Source organism: Saccoglossus kowalevskii, chromosome 12 (assembly GCF_978046115.1).
Source record: "Saccoglossus kowalevskii chromosome 12, keSacKowa6.1, whole genome shotgun sequence".
NCBI lineage: Eukaryota > Metazoa > Hemichordata > Enteropneusta > Harrimaniidae > Saccoglossus > Saccoglossus kowalevskii.
Window position 1 is genome coordinate 30,138,883 of NC_140652.1, and position 17,174 is coordinate 30,156,056.

General features: G+C 35.5%; 1 protein-coding gene across 1 annotated transcript in view; it reads right to left on the reverse strand.

Moving 5' to 3' along the window:
• LOC146735715 (tryptase-like) overlaps positions 1 to 14,025 on the reverse strand; it is a 40,559-nt gene extending 26,534 nt beyond the window's left edge. Inside the window, exons 1-3 of the mRNA XM_085506270.1 lie at positions 13,959 to 14,025; positions 2,487 to 2,567; positions 2,037 to 2,117 (exon numbers count right to left, since the gene is read on the reverse strand). Coding sequence (XP_085362396.1) covers positions 2,037 to 2,117; positions 2,487 to 2,567; positions 13,959 to 14,025 — 229 coding nt within the window. The remainder of the gene's footprint in view (positions 1 to 2,036; positions 2,118 to 2,486; positions 2,568 to 13,958) is intronic.
• Positions 14,026 to 17,174: the final 3,149 nt, after the last annotated feature.

Genomic DNA, 17,174 nt, shown 5'->3' on the forward strand with positions numbered 1-17,174 from the left:
CAGCTGACCAGACAGAGAAGATCCTTGACAGATATCTCAAAGAAAACAGGACTTGTGAGGGTGTCATTCACCCATACCAGTATTTGTGTGTCAGAATAAGTTAACTAAATGTATTTAACAAAATTAACACTAAAACAAAGTGACTATAGTAATTTGAATAAATAATCGCATGGTGAACCCGATCAAAAGCCTTTCGTTGGTTCATTGTCATCGTCTATATTGGTTCCAGTAATTTTCAATGGAATTAATTTTATCATTTGTGTTTTTGAGTGTTTATTTATGGATCAATTTTGTTGATTGTTTATATCATTGACATTTTCATTTGTTTTATTTTTAATAGTGCTTATTTCACTAGTTGCACTGGTAGTATTTTTCACAACAGTATTTACATGTTGACGGCTACAACTGTAATTGAAATATCAGAAGCAAAGTTTGAATGAATTTTTCGAATGTGCTCCTTTTTCAAGACATTTGTTACTATCGTCCGATGTCACATAGGAATTCTGTATAGGCGGTATTCATGTTTTAAAATGATGACATCGTACATTTTGTTCTGATCCGGAATGGCATACACTTCTCTACGGAATTACTTAGTTATTACTTATATGTTTTAACACAGGATTTTTACAACCTAGAGAAATATATTATAACGCGCAACAACACGATCATTTTTTCAAATTGCTTTCCAAGGTCGTGTTGTTAATAAAGGGAAGAACCCCAAACAAAACAATCTTAGTCGCTGGATTCACCAGCGGTTCTGAACAAACGTTTACCGGACAATATGTTTTTTTTTGCATATGACTGAATATTTATGCCAGGCACTGACTCACACCTGACACTATGATTGCTTGTTAATGATGTAAAGGGGTTGCCACCTTGGGAATGCTTCTTGGTATTGGCCATTATGTCAACTCGGCGAAATCCGGCAGAACGAAAAAGCTGAAAATGAAACCAGACAAATGTACACCTAAAACCACGATAAGTTGGAGAAAGCAGAACAGAAACTATTCACAAAAGACAAGGATTCAAATTATTGTAAACACTTAGCTTTTTGGATGCTGAAAATCACATAATTTGCGGAGTTTGTTTGCAAACCGCTGAACTTGAGGAAACATGCATACCAGAGGCGGCGTCACGAAGTTTTGCATGAGGGGGATCTCAGCATCCCACATGCTCGGCGCAACTGGTCGCGCATTTGTTTTTTACGGGCGACTGTCCCCTCCCCCTGGGTGCTGCCGCAACTGCATACATATACATGCATACAGACGCACTAACTGCAAATAGTCATATCATGTGCTTCACATGAGCGTAAACAACATTTAGCAATTTGAACTTATCAGAATGATGGTTTGGTATATCATTGAGCGCACATTGAAGCATAAATGCATTTTGTACAAACAAATAATTACTGAAGTATATATTTACAGTACGAATACACCAGGTAGGTGACATTTATATCATCTGAGACCATCTGTGTAACAAGATTGTTATCATATTATTTGTGTGGCATTAGTTTGATAGACGTTTCAACAAATTTCATACATAAAAATGTGGCGTTTATAGCTTTGAGTTGAATATGGACTTTAATGAATGTATCTATAGATAATTAAAAGTCATATTTCAACTTCACATTGATGTGAAGATTAGTTCATTTTTTGATTGATTGTGTTTCATGCACAGATCAAAGTGCCCAACTCAGAGGGAGATTATTTACTTTTTGTGGTGTCAAATATTCACAAGTAGAGTGTTGATCATATCCCTCATTTAAACTACTTACATTGTATAATTTAGAATACGCAAGTACATAGAAAACTACAGAATAGCAGTGATAATATAGCAATATACATTCACTGGTAATTCAAAAGTCGATAAATAAAAATGCATTTCTTTCAAAGACTATCACAGGTAACTAGGTATGATTCAGTAATTTCGTAATTATTGCATATTGGTGTATAGAATGGATAATGCACTAAAATTAAATATGAACATATTTTTCTAAGATGATAAAATACACGAATCTACATCTATGGACTTACCATGTGGGGCCACATTTGTCCATGTATTTGATATAGATGTACTGGATTCATCAACTTTAGCTCCTGCAGAAAACTGTGTATCTGCAATGAACAGAGTTAAGTAAATAAAAAAATGGCTATACGAAGGTGCATAATCGAGATGAAGTTACAGAAAGAATAAATCGGCTTCATTCTCCTGATTGTTGACCCTTTTCAGACAGAAATAATGAAAGAAAGAATAGCCCTTTTCACACAGACAGGGTAAAATAACATACCCCTTTTCATCAGACAGAAGTGATGAATTCGGGACCCCTTTTGGCGGCACATATACATATAGCACGTCAATGTGAGTCCTCTCCCGAGATAGAAAACTACAGGATAGCTTTGATAAAATAGCAATATACAGTATAGAAGAAAATATTTTTTTTTTCTAATTTAATGAAATACATGAATCTACATCTATGGACTTACCATGTGGGGCCACATTAGTCCGTGTATTTGATTTATATGTACTGGATTCATCAACTTTAGCTCTTCCTGAAAACTGTATATCTGCAATGAACAGAGTTTGGTAAATAAAAACATAAGAAGCTGAAAAGCAAAACCATTAATTGCAGTCCTTGATATTCACTCAATGTCCTCAGTATGGCAACAACTTGGATTAGGTGAATTCATTTAGTGCAAATATCCATGACTTTATATATATTATGTGTCATTATTGTCAAAGTTGAGATTTGCAATAAAGAAACCGCCGTACTCCAAAAAAAAAAAACTGAAATTCAAAGTAGGCCAACGGTATACCCTATTACTGGTTATCTTGTATAAAAACGATTTAAAAAAGTTTCTGTCTGCACACCCTTTTTTCTGAACTGGCAACCCACAATATTTCTAAATGTAATCCACCATATTACTGTACTTGCTACTCATCCACCCCCTTTCTTAACTTTCTTTCCACCCTATTCTTAGAACTTGAGGAAGCATGCATACCAGAGGCGGCGGCACGAAGTTTTGCATGAGGGGGATCTGCTCAGCATCCCTCGTGCTTGGCGCAAGTGGCCGCGCATTTTTTTACGGGCGACTGCCCCTCCCCTGGGTGCTGCCGCCTATTGCATACATATACATGCATACAGACGCACTAACTGCAAATATATATATTTACAGTACGAATACACCAGGTAGGTGACATTTATATCATCTGAGACCATCTGTGTAACAAGATTGTTATCGTTTGATTGTTAGACGTTTCAACAAATTTCATACATAAAAATGTGGCGTTTATAGCTTTGAGTTGAATATGGACTTTATTGAATGTATCTACAGATAGAATGTATTAATTAAAAGTCATATTTCAACTTCACATTGAAGTGAAGATTAGTTCATTTTTTGATTGATTGTGTTTCATGGACAGATCAAAGTGACCAACTCAGAGGGCGACTATTTACTTTTTGTGGTATCAAATATTCACAAGTAAAGTGTTGATCATATTCCCCATTTAGACTACTTGCATTAAAAAAATTAGAATACACAAGTACATAAACAACTACAGAATAGCAGTGATAATATAGCAATATACATTCACTGGTAATTCAAAAGTCGATAAATAAAAATGCATTTCTTTCAAAGACTATCACAGGTAACTAGGTATGATTCAGTAATTTCGTAATTATTGTATATTCGTGTCTGGCATTCATATCTGAGTTGAATATAGGATGTGTATATAGAATAGTGTTTGATTGCGGAGTGTCATGCAAACTATCAATATTTGTTATTATTATACAGAATAACCATATCACCCAATCCGATTCGCGCTGTTGGCGGTCAATATATTTGTGTATTGACTTTTCAGAGGTCAATAATGTAATATTAGGCTTGTGCACTTGCAAAGACGTTGTGATTGATTTAAAAATGTTGATTCATCATTGAGGTTTGTCGACATCAATACACGGATGTATAGTGCTTCTAGTTATTTCATCAAAATAATTTTAATACTCATTGTGTATTGTTAATACACCTGGGTGTGATAAATTGTTCATTTAATCAGAAACCTTTTTGTTATCGCTGGAGCAGACGAGTTGTAAGGCATACTTTATGCGGTTAGGTCTACTACAAAGACACAGTTAGGTATAGGTCTTATTTGTTATTATCATACGTTTGTTTTTATTTTGCATCAGATTTTGGTGTGCGCATACTTCTTTTGAAAGATGTAGCAGGATAGAATTTTCCTAGTTGCTAATAAAGCATCATATTCTTTGAATAGAGCAATATCGGATTACATTGATGATCAAATTATGGCCACTGTAAATTGAATTGTAGTTAACAGTAAAAACACAAAATGGGGGAAAACGTATGTAGCTTACAATGATTGTGACGCCCCTAGCAAGAAATCGAAACGTCACCTAATTACGCGAAGAACCTAGAACACTAAGCCGGGGTATTTGAAACCGAAATTGTCATCTAAGCGTTAGGCCGTCGCTGATTGGCTGCTGTGATGGAATGCCAATTTTTAGTTTCGAATACCCCGACTTTGTGTTCAAGGTTCTTCGCGTAATTAGGTGTTTGTATGCAAGGAATTTTCCCACACAAAAACGACGAATTCGGCCGAATTTTGTTATCGGTTGGCTTAATATAACCCCAACGGACCGTATTGTTGTGAAAGATTGTTTTTTTTTGTCCTGATTTGTAGGAATCTGAAAAACGCGTTTCACAACTTGTCTCTTATTTAGTTTTATGCGTCATTCAAGATGGCGGCCCCCATATAGTAAATATCGTATTTATTTTATTATCACGTGTGCGCCAGCTGACTGTGGACGCTACAACTTCGCTTGTGATGTTGCTTGCTAGCCATGGATGGAAATCGTTAACTTTACTGCGGGAGGATCTTCCGAGAGCCCTTCAGGGTTTATAAAACTCAGTTTCCAGGTGATCAACATACATCAAGTTCTCTCATTCTTAGTATCTCATGTGATGTACACTTAATATGCAAAAAATGTCGCTGAACGATTTGAACCGGATAACAATAGCAGACGAAAATGTTTTCACAAAATAAACATAGTTCGGATGCCAATGCAAACACGCCGGTAGTCTGGTTGGAGATCCGCTCCGCTCAAAAACAAGCAACACGTCTTCGGCTGTTGCCATGGTGGGACATGAACGTGAAACTAACGTCGGTTTATAACTAAAATGGGCACCGTAAACGAAGTTCGCAAAAAAAAAATTGGAGGCAGCATTTACATTCCATTAAAAGTTCAAAGTTGCGTTGGGATTACGTTGATATAGCACAGGGAGCACAGGAACTATAATCAAGTGTACACACTCCCTCTGAGCGGGGGGGGGGGGTGGGCGGTATCGGCGGGTATCTGGGCTTCCAGTCGATTTAGTGTAACAATGTCGGCGCCGGTGATCTCTTACCGGTGTGCGACGTAGCCAAAATAAAAGGTATGATCATTTGAACACTGCTATTACAAGACTGGTATGAGGTAATACATTTGGGGCGAAAGTATTAAAAAAACAGTTTTTGACCATGGTAGCGATGTGCCAGGATTGTTTTTTTCAATTTGTGACGGTAAGACCTGCCTATATAGTATGAACAAAATCTGCCAAGCCAAAAAAATAAAAGTTAAAAGCCGTTGCTGGTGAAAACTTTGAAGTAAATTTTCTCGGTAACGAAAATAGACATAAAAAAACAGTACATTTTTTACCAACACGTCCGTGCTTTTTAATTATAGAAATGTAGGGTGTGATACATCAGTTTTTGGCTGTTGCTATGGAAACAATGGGCCAGAATTTGTTTTCAGATTTAACAACCTAACTAGAGTGAACGTGTGACCTGCCTGCCAAGGCCCAGCCAAAAAAATCACAGAAGACTTAAAATGCCATTCCTGGTCAACAGTTACCCCGATTTGGGGTCAAATTTCTTATTAATGAAAAAAAGATATCAAGAATTAAAATAGTAACTTTGTGCCAACACTCCAGCTGAGTAGAATGGGCTACGTCTGATGTGTTGTATCCTAAATTCATAGGAGATACATTTGGGGATTTGCAAATTAGTTTTATTCAAAATAAATAACTGCCTAAATATACCATTGCTGTTATCAAATTTCATTTTATTCGGCAAGTATATCCATGTACCCCAAGGGTAAAATATCGTCCTTATATTTCTGCTATGTTTCAAAAAACGCTACTCATAAACGGACTACTTTGTTTGCTCTTGGACCTCATTTGCATATGGTGTGTTGAAATACGATTTTGATTTCAGGGTCGAACGAATATAAACTGCATTACATATGTAATAATGTGAAATGCTTCATTTTCATTTAAAACATTTTTCCGCTAAAATAAATTCTAATGAAAATGCCATTTTCTTCATACTCTATTGAGACTTGACACAGCACAGTGAAAATTAGATCCACACGTAATGCATTTCAGCGAAAATAATTTAAGTGAAATTGTATGAGACCTAATGAGAGTTAAAAATGAACAAATTATATGACATTCACCCCTACCCCTCCATGTACACTACACATCTTTTCACCAGTGTATTCTATTTGACTTCAGGAGAAATTGAAATAAATATATTAAATGACAACAAACGTAATTATAATTTCAGACTCTAGTTCAGCACCGATTAAATAAACTACCTCGTCTTTATACAAACTTGAAGTTATTCATTGCCTACATCGGTGTCTTCAAAATTTCACTTGCTATTAATTGCATGGGAGTGCCAGTCTTTTATTTTCTATTGTAATGTCAATTTCTTGCGATTACTCGGAACATTAAGCTGTAACCACAGCCCGTCTTGGTACTGTAACTAAATCCTGGTATAAGCACCAGTTAAGCAGGCTTGAACTATGCATGCGAAGCCAGCTGAGAGGTATATCCAATCCTATAGATTTCTCATTGTTTTGTAACTATTTGCTGCAAATGCAACAAAAATCAATACTATAAAATATTACCCACACAGCATTCTACAGGTTACTTGTTACAGTGATAAATTGTTATGGTACTGCCCAAGATGATTATGGTACACCTGAAAATGTGTTCATGTGTGTTTTATATACACATGCTTGATGGTATTGTGCCCCCTCCTACACACACACACACAATTTCGAACGCGGACAGGGTAACTACGAAGGCTGTAGTCAATAAATATATAAACAAATATATAGTTTTAGTTAGATGTTATTTGGAAGTATGTTTTAACGGCCGATGATAACTTTTGTCAGGCTTTCGGAACGATGTCACACACTCTGTGCAGGCTTGTTTTAAATCTAAATTTGAACTTAAAAATAACTTGCATATGCCTGCTTATTTGACATCATACTGCTGAGTCAATACATCCATATCTGGAAAGTCGATAATCTTGCCAAGTATGGGTGTCGACTGCGGCTTTAAGGTCACTAACATTTTTTCCCGATGTACTGCTATTCTAACTCGACGCTTCAATTGTTTGCTTGAACCCCAAAAAGGGAAAATGTTTAATCATACATACATTGCCTTGAACATCTGCGCCATGACTCCACAATTATCGTGACTGACTATTAATTTGAAACGCAATAGTATTAATTATATTTTTGTCTTTGTTCTGTGTTAAGTTTATGGTTCAGATGTCTCTTTTTAATATACTGTGTGTCATACTATATACATTCCAGCATCTTCCCTCTAACCTTTTAAAATACAAATGTTTGTTGATAACAAAGTAAAATAAAATGCAAACAAATTTCAATGAGCAAATTTACGCTAAGCTAAATGTGGCGATCATCGCTGTGCATCATTTAATTATTATATATGCAAAGATGAGCAAAATCATCACAAAACTGAGTTTGCTCGCCGCTTACAAATGGCTCCTCGATCTGAGAATATTGACCAAATTAAACCATTCTGTGCGAGGCGGAAACATATTTTTATACACACTTACTCGAGAATAAACAATGAATATTTTTTTCTCTATCTAATATCATTATTACGATATTATTGAATATCTTTTTTAAACTAGTGCGGCTACAACGCGATGATTTAAATCAGATGTACCTACGTGTCACAGTCACTGTGCTACTGTGTTTATAAATTTACAGAATCACTACACCATGGTGACAATCGAATATATCCACGTATTTTTAAACACTGACATACTGCTACAATGTAATCGAAGAACATAATATATGTGACGAATACTTATTTCTTCGCAAGTTCTAATCTGCTGTTCGGTTACTTGCCGATACAAGATGTCTCTGTGGTTAGAATTGCAGTAGAAGGTGTCGAACTGTATGTCAATGAAGCTTTTATAAGCTGGCGTAATGTTTGTGGAACTTTCATCGGAGAGGTAATACGAATAGTCATCACTGTAATAATTATCTTGTGTATCAATGTTGTTTTTCAAAAATAGATTATCGCTCATCTTGGCACAATACTTTATAGTGTGCTGATTTCAATTTAGTATATAACGGTTTCAAAACTGTCGCCCAAGATGGTAATAAGTAGTAAATGTCTAATTGCTGTAATGTGATATTTGTAATATGAACCTGCATATAGAGGTCAAGTATGCGATTCGGCCTTCTACATTGCAAAGTTACATTGTAGTCAGAGCTAACAAGTATCATATTAAATATTTTGAGTTATCTATCTCAAATGAACGATTGCACATAAATAAATAAATAAATAAATAAATAAATAAATAAATAAATAAATAAATAAATAAATAAATAAATAAATAAATAAATAAATAAATAAATAAATAATTTTTAACCCTTAAAAATGTCTGAGAACAATACAATACAAATACAGACATTTGACATTAAAATCAAAAACTAAATTTATTTTCTAGAAACATTTATTAATTTAGCTCGAAAAAAATAATTAAAATGATGCCACCCATACTCATCCCCCCAAAAAAATGGCTTAACATCAACGAATACAACCCTGCACCGCAAAGGCCTTGTAAATTTGCTGAATACTGTGATTTATGCTTGATGGAAACACTAGTTACGCCAACTATTTTCATAACCACCCCTGTATTTTACGTATGCGCAACGAGTGCACATTATTGAGCAAGGAAATACCCCAAAATAGTTTTTCCTTCATAGACTGTGTTTTTTTACAAAGCGAGCAGTTCTATCTCTCTTCAAATCTAATCGTTTATGAAAAAAAGAACATTATTATTACACCAATGTGTCAATTATTCGTATACAGTAATATACGAAATGATCATTTTTGTACGAAAAATTGCCATCTACATTTTAAATCTATGTTTGAATTAGTCTCGCATTCATTTAAACCGATCTAAACCAAGTGAACGATTTATTTGATGACATTTCCCGAATAAAGAAATGTTGCTGTTTTTTCAACCGGGACACTATAATCAAAACAAACTTAGCTCTCAAGTATAGATTGTATAGAATTTCAAGGGCAGCTGTATTCTTGTACGTTGACGGCACTGTCAGCCAATCAAATTAAAGATCACAGATAGAAATCTTGACAACCGTTTTATTTTCCCTTGAACTATTTTTGTATACAGAATATATCTTACAGCCGCTCAAGAACAAGTATTAAGGTAATCGTTTAATGTACTTGTCATATATGTATACACCTATATATATCCGTTTACACTGAGCTAAAATTGTTTTTATTGTCTCATCTATATTAGCATTGTTTATTTTTTATTATTAGAGAACATGTTTCACTTCATCGTTAAAATAGCCAATGAGTTACAGGAAAACAGATTTAAAATAATGTAGTGAAGTTTCAAGAAAAGCTCAGTCTGCAAGGAACTATATCATATATGTGATGATGGTGTTAAAAGCATAAAAGACTAACCTGTTAAGTTATATTTATTTAATTTTACAGTGTTGGTGTAAGAAAACAGTGTCGCATTTTTTGACATAAGAGTCAACGCGCTGTGGATAAAGATATATGTTTTGTCGCGTTTCCCCGGTTTCTATGTGACTTTTACCGTACATAGCAACAAGTACACACAATGCAAATAATGATATAATTTCAGCAGCATTCCTTGTGGGGTGTTAAGTCGTATAAGATCTCGATTAAATATCAACATTGAAGGAAAATGTTAATATCAACCGATAATGTATTAAGCAAAGTAAATCTACAGTCACATTTGGCAAAATAATACTGTCCTTTACTCATGTATCAATTTACTCCTGCTCCCAACAAATGAATATTGATGTAACGCCATAGCGTAACGGTATGTGATACACACACATCCCTCAAATCAAGCTGAAACCCATTGTGTCAGCAAAAGTATTCGCTCAAAATGCAGAAAATTTCAGATATATATCGTTTCATAGGATTCAGATTTCATTTTTTGCTAGATTGTTCGCTGAAGTCGCAGCATCCATGGCCCGGACCCCTATAGTAAAGTTGCGCCTTCGGTCCGAGAGATGGTGAGGAGATCGCGCCCATGCAAAATGTCCCTTTGCCGCTTCTGCATTGAGTATTTATAGCCTTGTTGGCATAATGTGAGCAATAATACAGAAACTGCATACGAGTCACCTGCCAACATTTTAGTGAAGTTTGTGATCAGCATGCCCCACTTAGAATTAAAACCTTCAGAGTAAAATAGAATAGTTAACCTTAGATAACTAAGGCTATCGTGAAATCTATATCTTTGAAACAAAAATTATATGGAGTTTCTAAGTTTAACTCTCACAGAAATGCTCTAACCAATGTAGGCAAAAGACTATTAATATTCTAATTTACTTACTACTAATCAGTACAACACAAACAAAACATGGAATGTGGTGAATGACCTACTGGAAAGAAACGGGGACCCGACAAGTTAAATGACCACTTGAATGTTAATGATAATGGCATAGAATATGTTCTAACTCATTCGCTGAATGTGGTACAGGGTTTCAATGAGTTGTTTGTGAATATTGGTGAAAACCTAGCAATTGCCATCTCCTGTACCAACATCGACTTCAATGACTATCTTGGTCATCAATTGCCAAATTCTTTTTTCCTTCAACTAGTGACTAAAATAGAAAAAAAAATCTTCTCCGATTAAGCAGAAAGCTAGTGGGTGAGATTTCATATTGATGCTGCGGATACTATTAGCAGTCATTTAGCCCATATTATTAATTGCTCGTTTACGTCCGGCATTTTCCCCTCTGTACTAAAGGTTGCCAAAGTTATGCTCATTTTCGGAAAAGACCAGTTAGGAAATTATAGGTGTCTTATATGATGAGTGTTGATTAAAATAGTGACAGATTACTCAGTTCTATATCGCCAATATGTAGTTTTATTTACTCTTCACTGTGTTCAACTTATTCACATGAATCACATTAAATTCGTCATGTGGTCCTTAATCACAGTTCACATTGGTAATCACAATTGCAGTCACGTAAAATTGTGAAGCAAAATAAAACAATAAATACAATAAAAATATAGGATAGTGCGGTAAAACGCCATCAATGGCCAATACAAGTACGAACGAATTGGGGTCATATGTCAGACCAACACAATACACCATTTTATACCTCTTGGGTTCACGATCAGAAAACTCTCGATTTATCATGTAAAAGACTTCAAAATTACACAAAATCATATCGACTGAAATCGATGTTATTCATAAAACTATAAAATCATACCTCGTTTCCGGGTCACAGCTTATAGTCATGAAAAACGAGAGAAAGTAGACGCACATTACAACTGCGTCATCACTATTTAATCATCCTTTAACCCCAGAGGGAGCTATACAACAAGAAGTAAAATAGCACTGAAACAGCGCCAAATCATAAAACGAATAGATCTCACTCCTCTAGAGTTACAATAGGCTAGTCCTTTAACCGCAGAGGGCGCTATACACCAAGAAGTAAAATAGCACTAAAACAGCGCCAAATCATAAAACGAATAGATCTCACTCCTCTAGAGTTACAATAGGCTAGTCCTTTAACCCCAGAGGGCGCTATACACCAAGAAGTAAAATAGCACTGAAACAGCGCCAAATCATAAAACGAATAGATCTTACTCCTCAGGAGTTACAAAAGGCTCGTCTCAATTTTACCCTTGTTTAGCAAAGTAAGTATTGTCAGTTAACAATTACTTGCATATTTAGAAAAGTATGATATCCTGTTCAAGCATCAATATGGTTTCCGAAAGAATCAAAGTAACAAGTTATCATTGATTAACATAGTTAATTATTTATTGTGTCAAATTGTTCAGGATAACCCAACACATGGTTAGTTCTTTAATTTTAGCAAAGCTTTCGACACAATGGACCATGAAATGTTGCTATCCAGGCTATATAACTATGAGTTTAGAGGTCCAGGTCAAAATTGGATTGAAAACTATTTACATGGCCATTCACAATATTCCGGGGGTACCTAATCAACGACAGCTAATACTTGCCACGGGGTTCCACAAAGGTCAATCATAGGTTCCATGCTCTTTCTCATTTATATAAATGACCTATTCTTCAACTTTTTTTGATTTCCGACTTTTCGTCGATGATTCCAATCTTTTTCATACTTTTCAGGGGAAAAAAGAAACTTAGACTTAGATTTGGGGTAGTACATATTCAACGCATTTAAATTGTTTATTGAGTGACTGTATATAGTCCGTATAATGTTGTTTAAGTCACGCAACGAAAATTAAGCTAATCTTTTTTCACAACTACATATTCTTGACATATTTATACTCATAAAACTCTTAGTCGCTACATTCATTCATAATCTTACATATCAAAATTCACCGCATTTATTGTGTTATTACTTCCGACCACTTGAACGTGACCACGACACTAGACAACAACGCCAGCAACACTTCTATCTTGACAGAGCTAACACAACGTCGGGACAGTTTGCTACTTGTTTTACAGGAGCGAAAATCTGGAACAGTAACCCCCTTGACATACGATCAATACCAAATGTATCGAAATTTAGAAAACGTTTAAAATTACATTTATTGCATGAAAATAATTTAGTTATTTAGCCATTATTTATTTAATTATTTATTTTATTCATTCCTCCCTTCATATAACTGTATCATACAGAATATTGTATATCTTACTTCAGAATGAATGAACGTATTTTTATTATTATTATTATTATTATTAATATCACTGCTTCTTGTGTGTACATAGATTTAAAAAATGTTCCTATCAACCAATTAAACTGCTGGCGGTACTCATGTTTTGTAACTTACGCTGCCGGCCAATGGTATCAACACGAACTGTTAACGTGGTGTTTATTAAGTATGAAGTGCAATTTCAGTTGCCTGTTGGGATCCACGTGAATAACTTTTCAATGAAGTATGATATAAACCATCTTTGTACGTACTCTAATGTTCGCGCTCATATAAATGGTATTTGTTTAATTTGCGCCATGACATGCAGAGATAACGGAAGTTTCATGGTTTAGTTGATAATCTACGGAAAACTTAAATAGTTCGACTAAATAGTCAGTCAAAACGAGTCATAAAATATCTAGTATTATGCTAAACATTATGCTCAACTACCCCCATACCATCAAGACACAACACAGTGCTACACTGCTCTAAAAAAAAATCTACGTTGACTGTTCCTGGTACAAGAGACGTACGACCTCATGTTTCTTTCACTTGTACCTATAGGCTCACATATATTCTTTAAGAGCCTCAGTGCTCTTCATAGGTCAAGTAATTCATTAAATTCCCGTAAGGAAGAATTGTGTGCATACGATCTCGTTATGCTTCACTTGACAAGCCCAACTCGGCCAGTCAATAACACATTAACCTCTCTCTGGCATAACTAGTTGATTAGTGATCCTGTGAGTCGTGCACCTCTTGAGATATTAGTGCTACGTATTCTTGCGTATAGCGGATGCTCCTAACATTTTCATTTTGTTTCAGAATACTTCTATGTTTTGTATAACGTATATTAATCAATATAGTGTGATAGGGTGCAAATAAAAGCTGTTCATTGGCTGCTCTCTCAAAGAATGATTCAATTCCCACCCATCGGCAAAACATTTGTTCCCCATCCTCCGCCTATTTCCAATGGACGGTATCTCTCCATAAACATCTTTTCAGTATGCCTCCTTTTAAAAATACAGAAATCAACATATTAACCCAATTTGGGTTGCAATCATGCATGCCTAGTGAAATATGCTATAGGTATTTCGAAACCCAGATACAATATCAAACATAATTTGCTCACAAATACTCAGTTATACAATTCCCTCTTCAACACTAAAATATTTTACTAACTAATTAATGTGCACACTATAGACATACGTGAGGATAAGTTCCTACCTAATTGTATTGAAACTCTAACTGGTTATAACATGAGATATTTCTGTGATAAATTCAGCTGGCTGTTTCCGTGTTTGTCGACTTAAAATGTTCGCTCTAGAAAAATAAAATATACTGAACTGACCCTTTAAACATTTCTTAAGTGATTTCTTCCGTATTCGTGGTACAGGCAAACAAATATGGCCGGAAAACTCGATAATGCCGCGATAAGGATATATATATCCAATGGTATACCAAAAAGTGAAGCATCGATTCCGACAATTAAAAGCGGTAAACCTTGGCGAAATTGTGTAGTAAACAAATGCCTTATTGTATAGTTCTAATCAAAAAGTAATATCTATTATATAGTTTTGGTGTTGCCAATTTTGATACTGTAAATTAAATTGCTCATTACTTTACGAATAACAAAGAAGCGAGCTATTTTTAAATGTAATATTAAATCATAATATTTACCGTAGTTATTTGACGCCTTCTATTCACTCCTTTCTATAGTTTTTTTTTTATTTAATGTGATATGTGCGTGATTTTACTCAAGAGCGGATACCTCGTTAAATGAAAAACAAAAATAATATTGCATTTTTACATGATGTATATTGCAGAGCTGTTTCACTTTGCCTCAATCGGCAATAATGATGTTTTATAAACGTATTGCATTGCAATAAAATGTATATATAAATCATTGCTAAATAGTTTGATCTTTAATTTAATTTTTAATTTTAAACCTTAATTTCTTATCGCAAGCTAATGATGTCTATATGGAAGCTATCTATCGGCAGTTTAGATGTAAGCCAGGCTATTTCCACGTTACCAGTGAACAATGTAGAATGGTTTCGACACGCCGCTTACATGCAATCCAACCATGTCTATATAGACACTGCCTATAGGCAGCTTACTAGACTGTCGACAGTCCTCGAGCCTAATGTAATTGTGTTTCCTGAACATTCGTTTGGTGGGAAATGCAAACCATTTCACGCGAGAAGCATTTGTCCCGAGAGACTGTCCCCGTCTGTAGGTTTCTAGTTTATATGCATAATTCATAGTTGATGCTGACGTCACGAAATAAATATATTAACATAAAGCATGCAAATGTATCCTAAATGACCCGCTGAATGCGTCGGTTGTTCTGAACACAATGAATACAGTCACTAAAACTAAAATAACAAAGAAATCGCATAGAACCAAGGAAACAACGTTGCATTGTTTGTGGCAGTCAAAATATAGAAAACCGGAAGTAACTGTTTTGCGGGATCAACAGAACTACGACATGCGAATTTGTTGTGGCAGAGACGATCGATCTACATCTTGTCAGTTCGTATGCGTGCAGAAAATGTGGACTGAGAACGTCGACTCTGCATAAAAACATGGACGAGTTCAGGATGAAATTTCAACATACTAAGCGAGAGTTATACGAAAGGTCGCAGGCATTTTCCTCTAAGAAAATGGCAACTGAAGGTGGGGGATCCCTGGTTTCGAAACGAAAAGACGAATGCCAACACAGCACGCACGCTCTGTGTAGTTTTCGATAGTGTCTCGCAGGTAATCATTGCAAGAAATATCATGGTAGTCTAAACATTCCAGCATTCTTTATAATGCATTCGTCAAGATTTGTTTCTGTCATGGTATCAAAAACTGCCGTGGCAATTGTCGCGATCGCGTATAGTACAGACAAAACAAACTTCGCGTGGGCGACCCCTGATCCTTTTCACGATTGGCCACGATAAAATGATAGACATCTGCGCGACTACATTTGCATATGAAAGTACCCGGATCTGGTAAGAAATCTTACAAGGGATTTGCAGCACTGGACAGTTGGTCGTGCCTAACGGCACTCCATATTTCCTGTCCCGGCGTTCGCAATTTATTCACGCCTATTACGTTTATACACAATATTTATTAATAATAACAGTTTAATGTTAGGTACGACCAACTGTCGACAGTCTAGCAGCTTACATGTAAGCCAGGGTATCTCCACGTTGCCAGTGAACACAGTGGCGGATCCAGCAAAATGTATTGGGGGGGGGGGTCCAAGCTTCGCTTAAGATATACGGAGCGTAAATCGTAGAGAAGTTATGCGTAATGCAGATGATATGAATCGTCATACGTTTGGGGGGACATGGCCCAGCTGCCCCCACCCCCTCTGGATCCGCCACTGAGTGAACAATGTGGAATGGTTGTAACACGCCGCTTCAATGCAAGCCAACCATGTTCACATGGACAATAACTCTCGGCAGCTTACATGTAAGCTAGGCTATTTCCACGTTACCAGTGTACAATGTGAAACGATTACTATGACAAATATATACCTTTAAACCATGTTTTTTGCGTTGCTTGTGAATGGTTTTGTTTTTGTGAAGCAGTCTAGATATTGTGCTATACACAACGCTATGATTTGGCACGATATCCACAATGGTATAACAATGCTATGATTGCTATTTTAAGAATATTGTAAGGTTAAATTTACTTAAGTGATCCGGATGGCGTACCAGGAATTATATTACGGAAATATGTGGAAGATTTGACAATCATATTGACGTTAATTCTTAACAAATCTATGCAATTGGGTGTTTTTCTTTCTGTTTTTGAAAAATAAAACGTTGTACCGGTTTTTAAATCGGGTGATGTGTAACTATGTAGTTACCAACCCATTATTTAGCAATGTTTTTGAACATATTATTCATAACATCCATTTTGTACTTGTGAAAACAAATCATGTGTGTGGCTCAGCATGGTTTTACAAGAGGTAACTGTTACGAACTTCGTTCGTGTTCCAAATTTATTAGCAAATCAGTCAATTTGATTCTATTTACTTGGATTTTTCCAAGTCGTTCGGCTTGGTTAACCACAGTATACTTTTACACAGATTAACATTTTATGAGATTTGTGGTAATTTTTTAGTATGCTTTCAATCATATTTGTGTG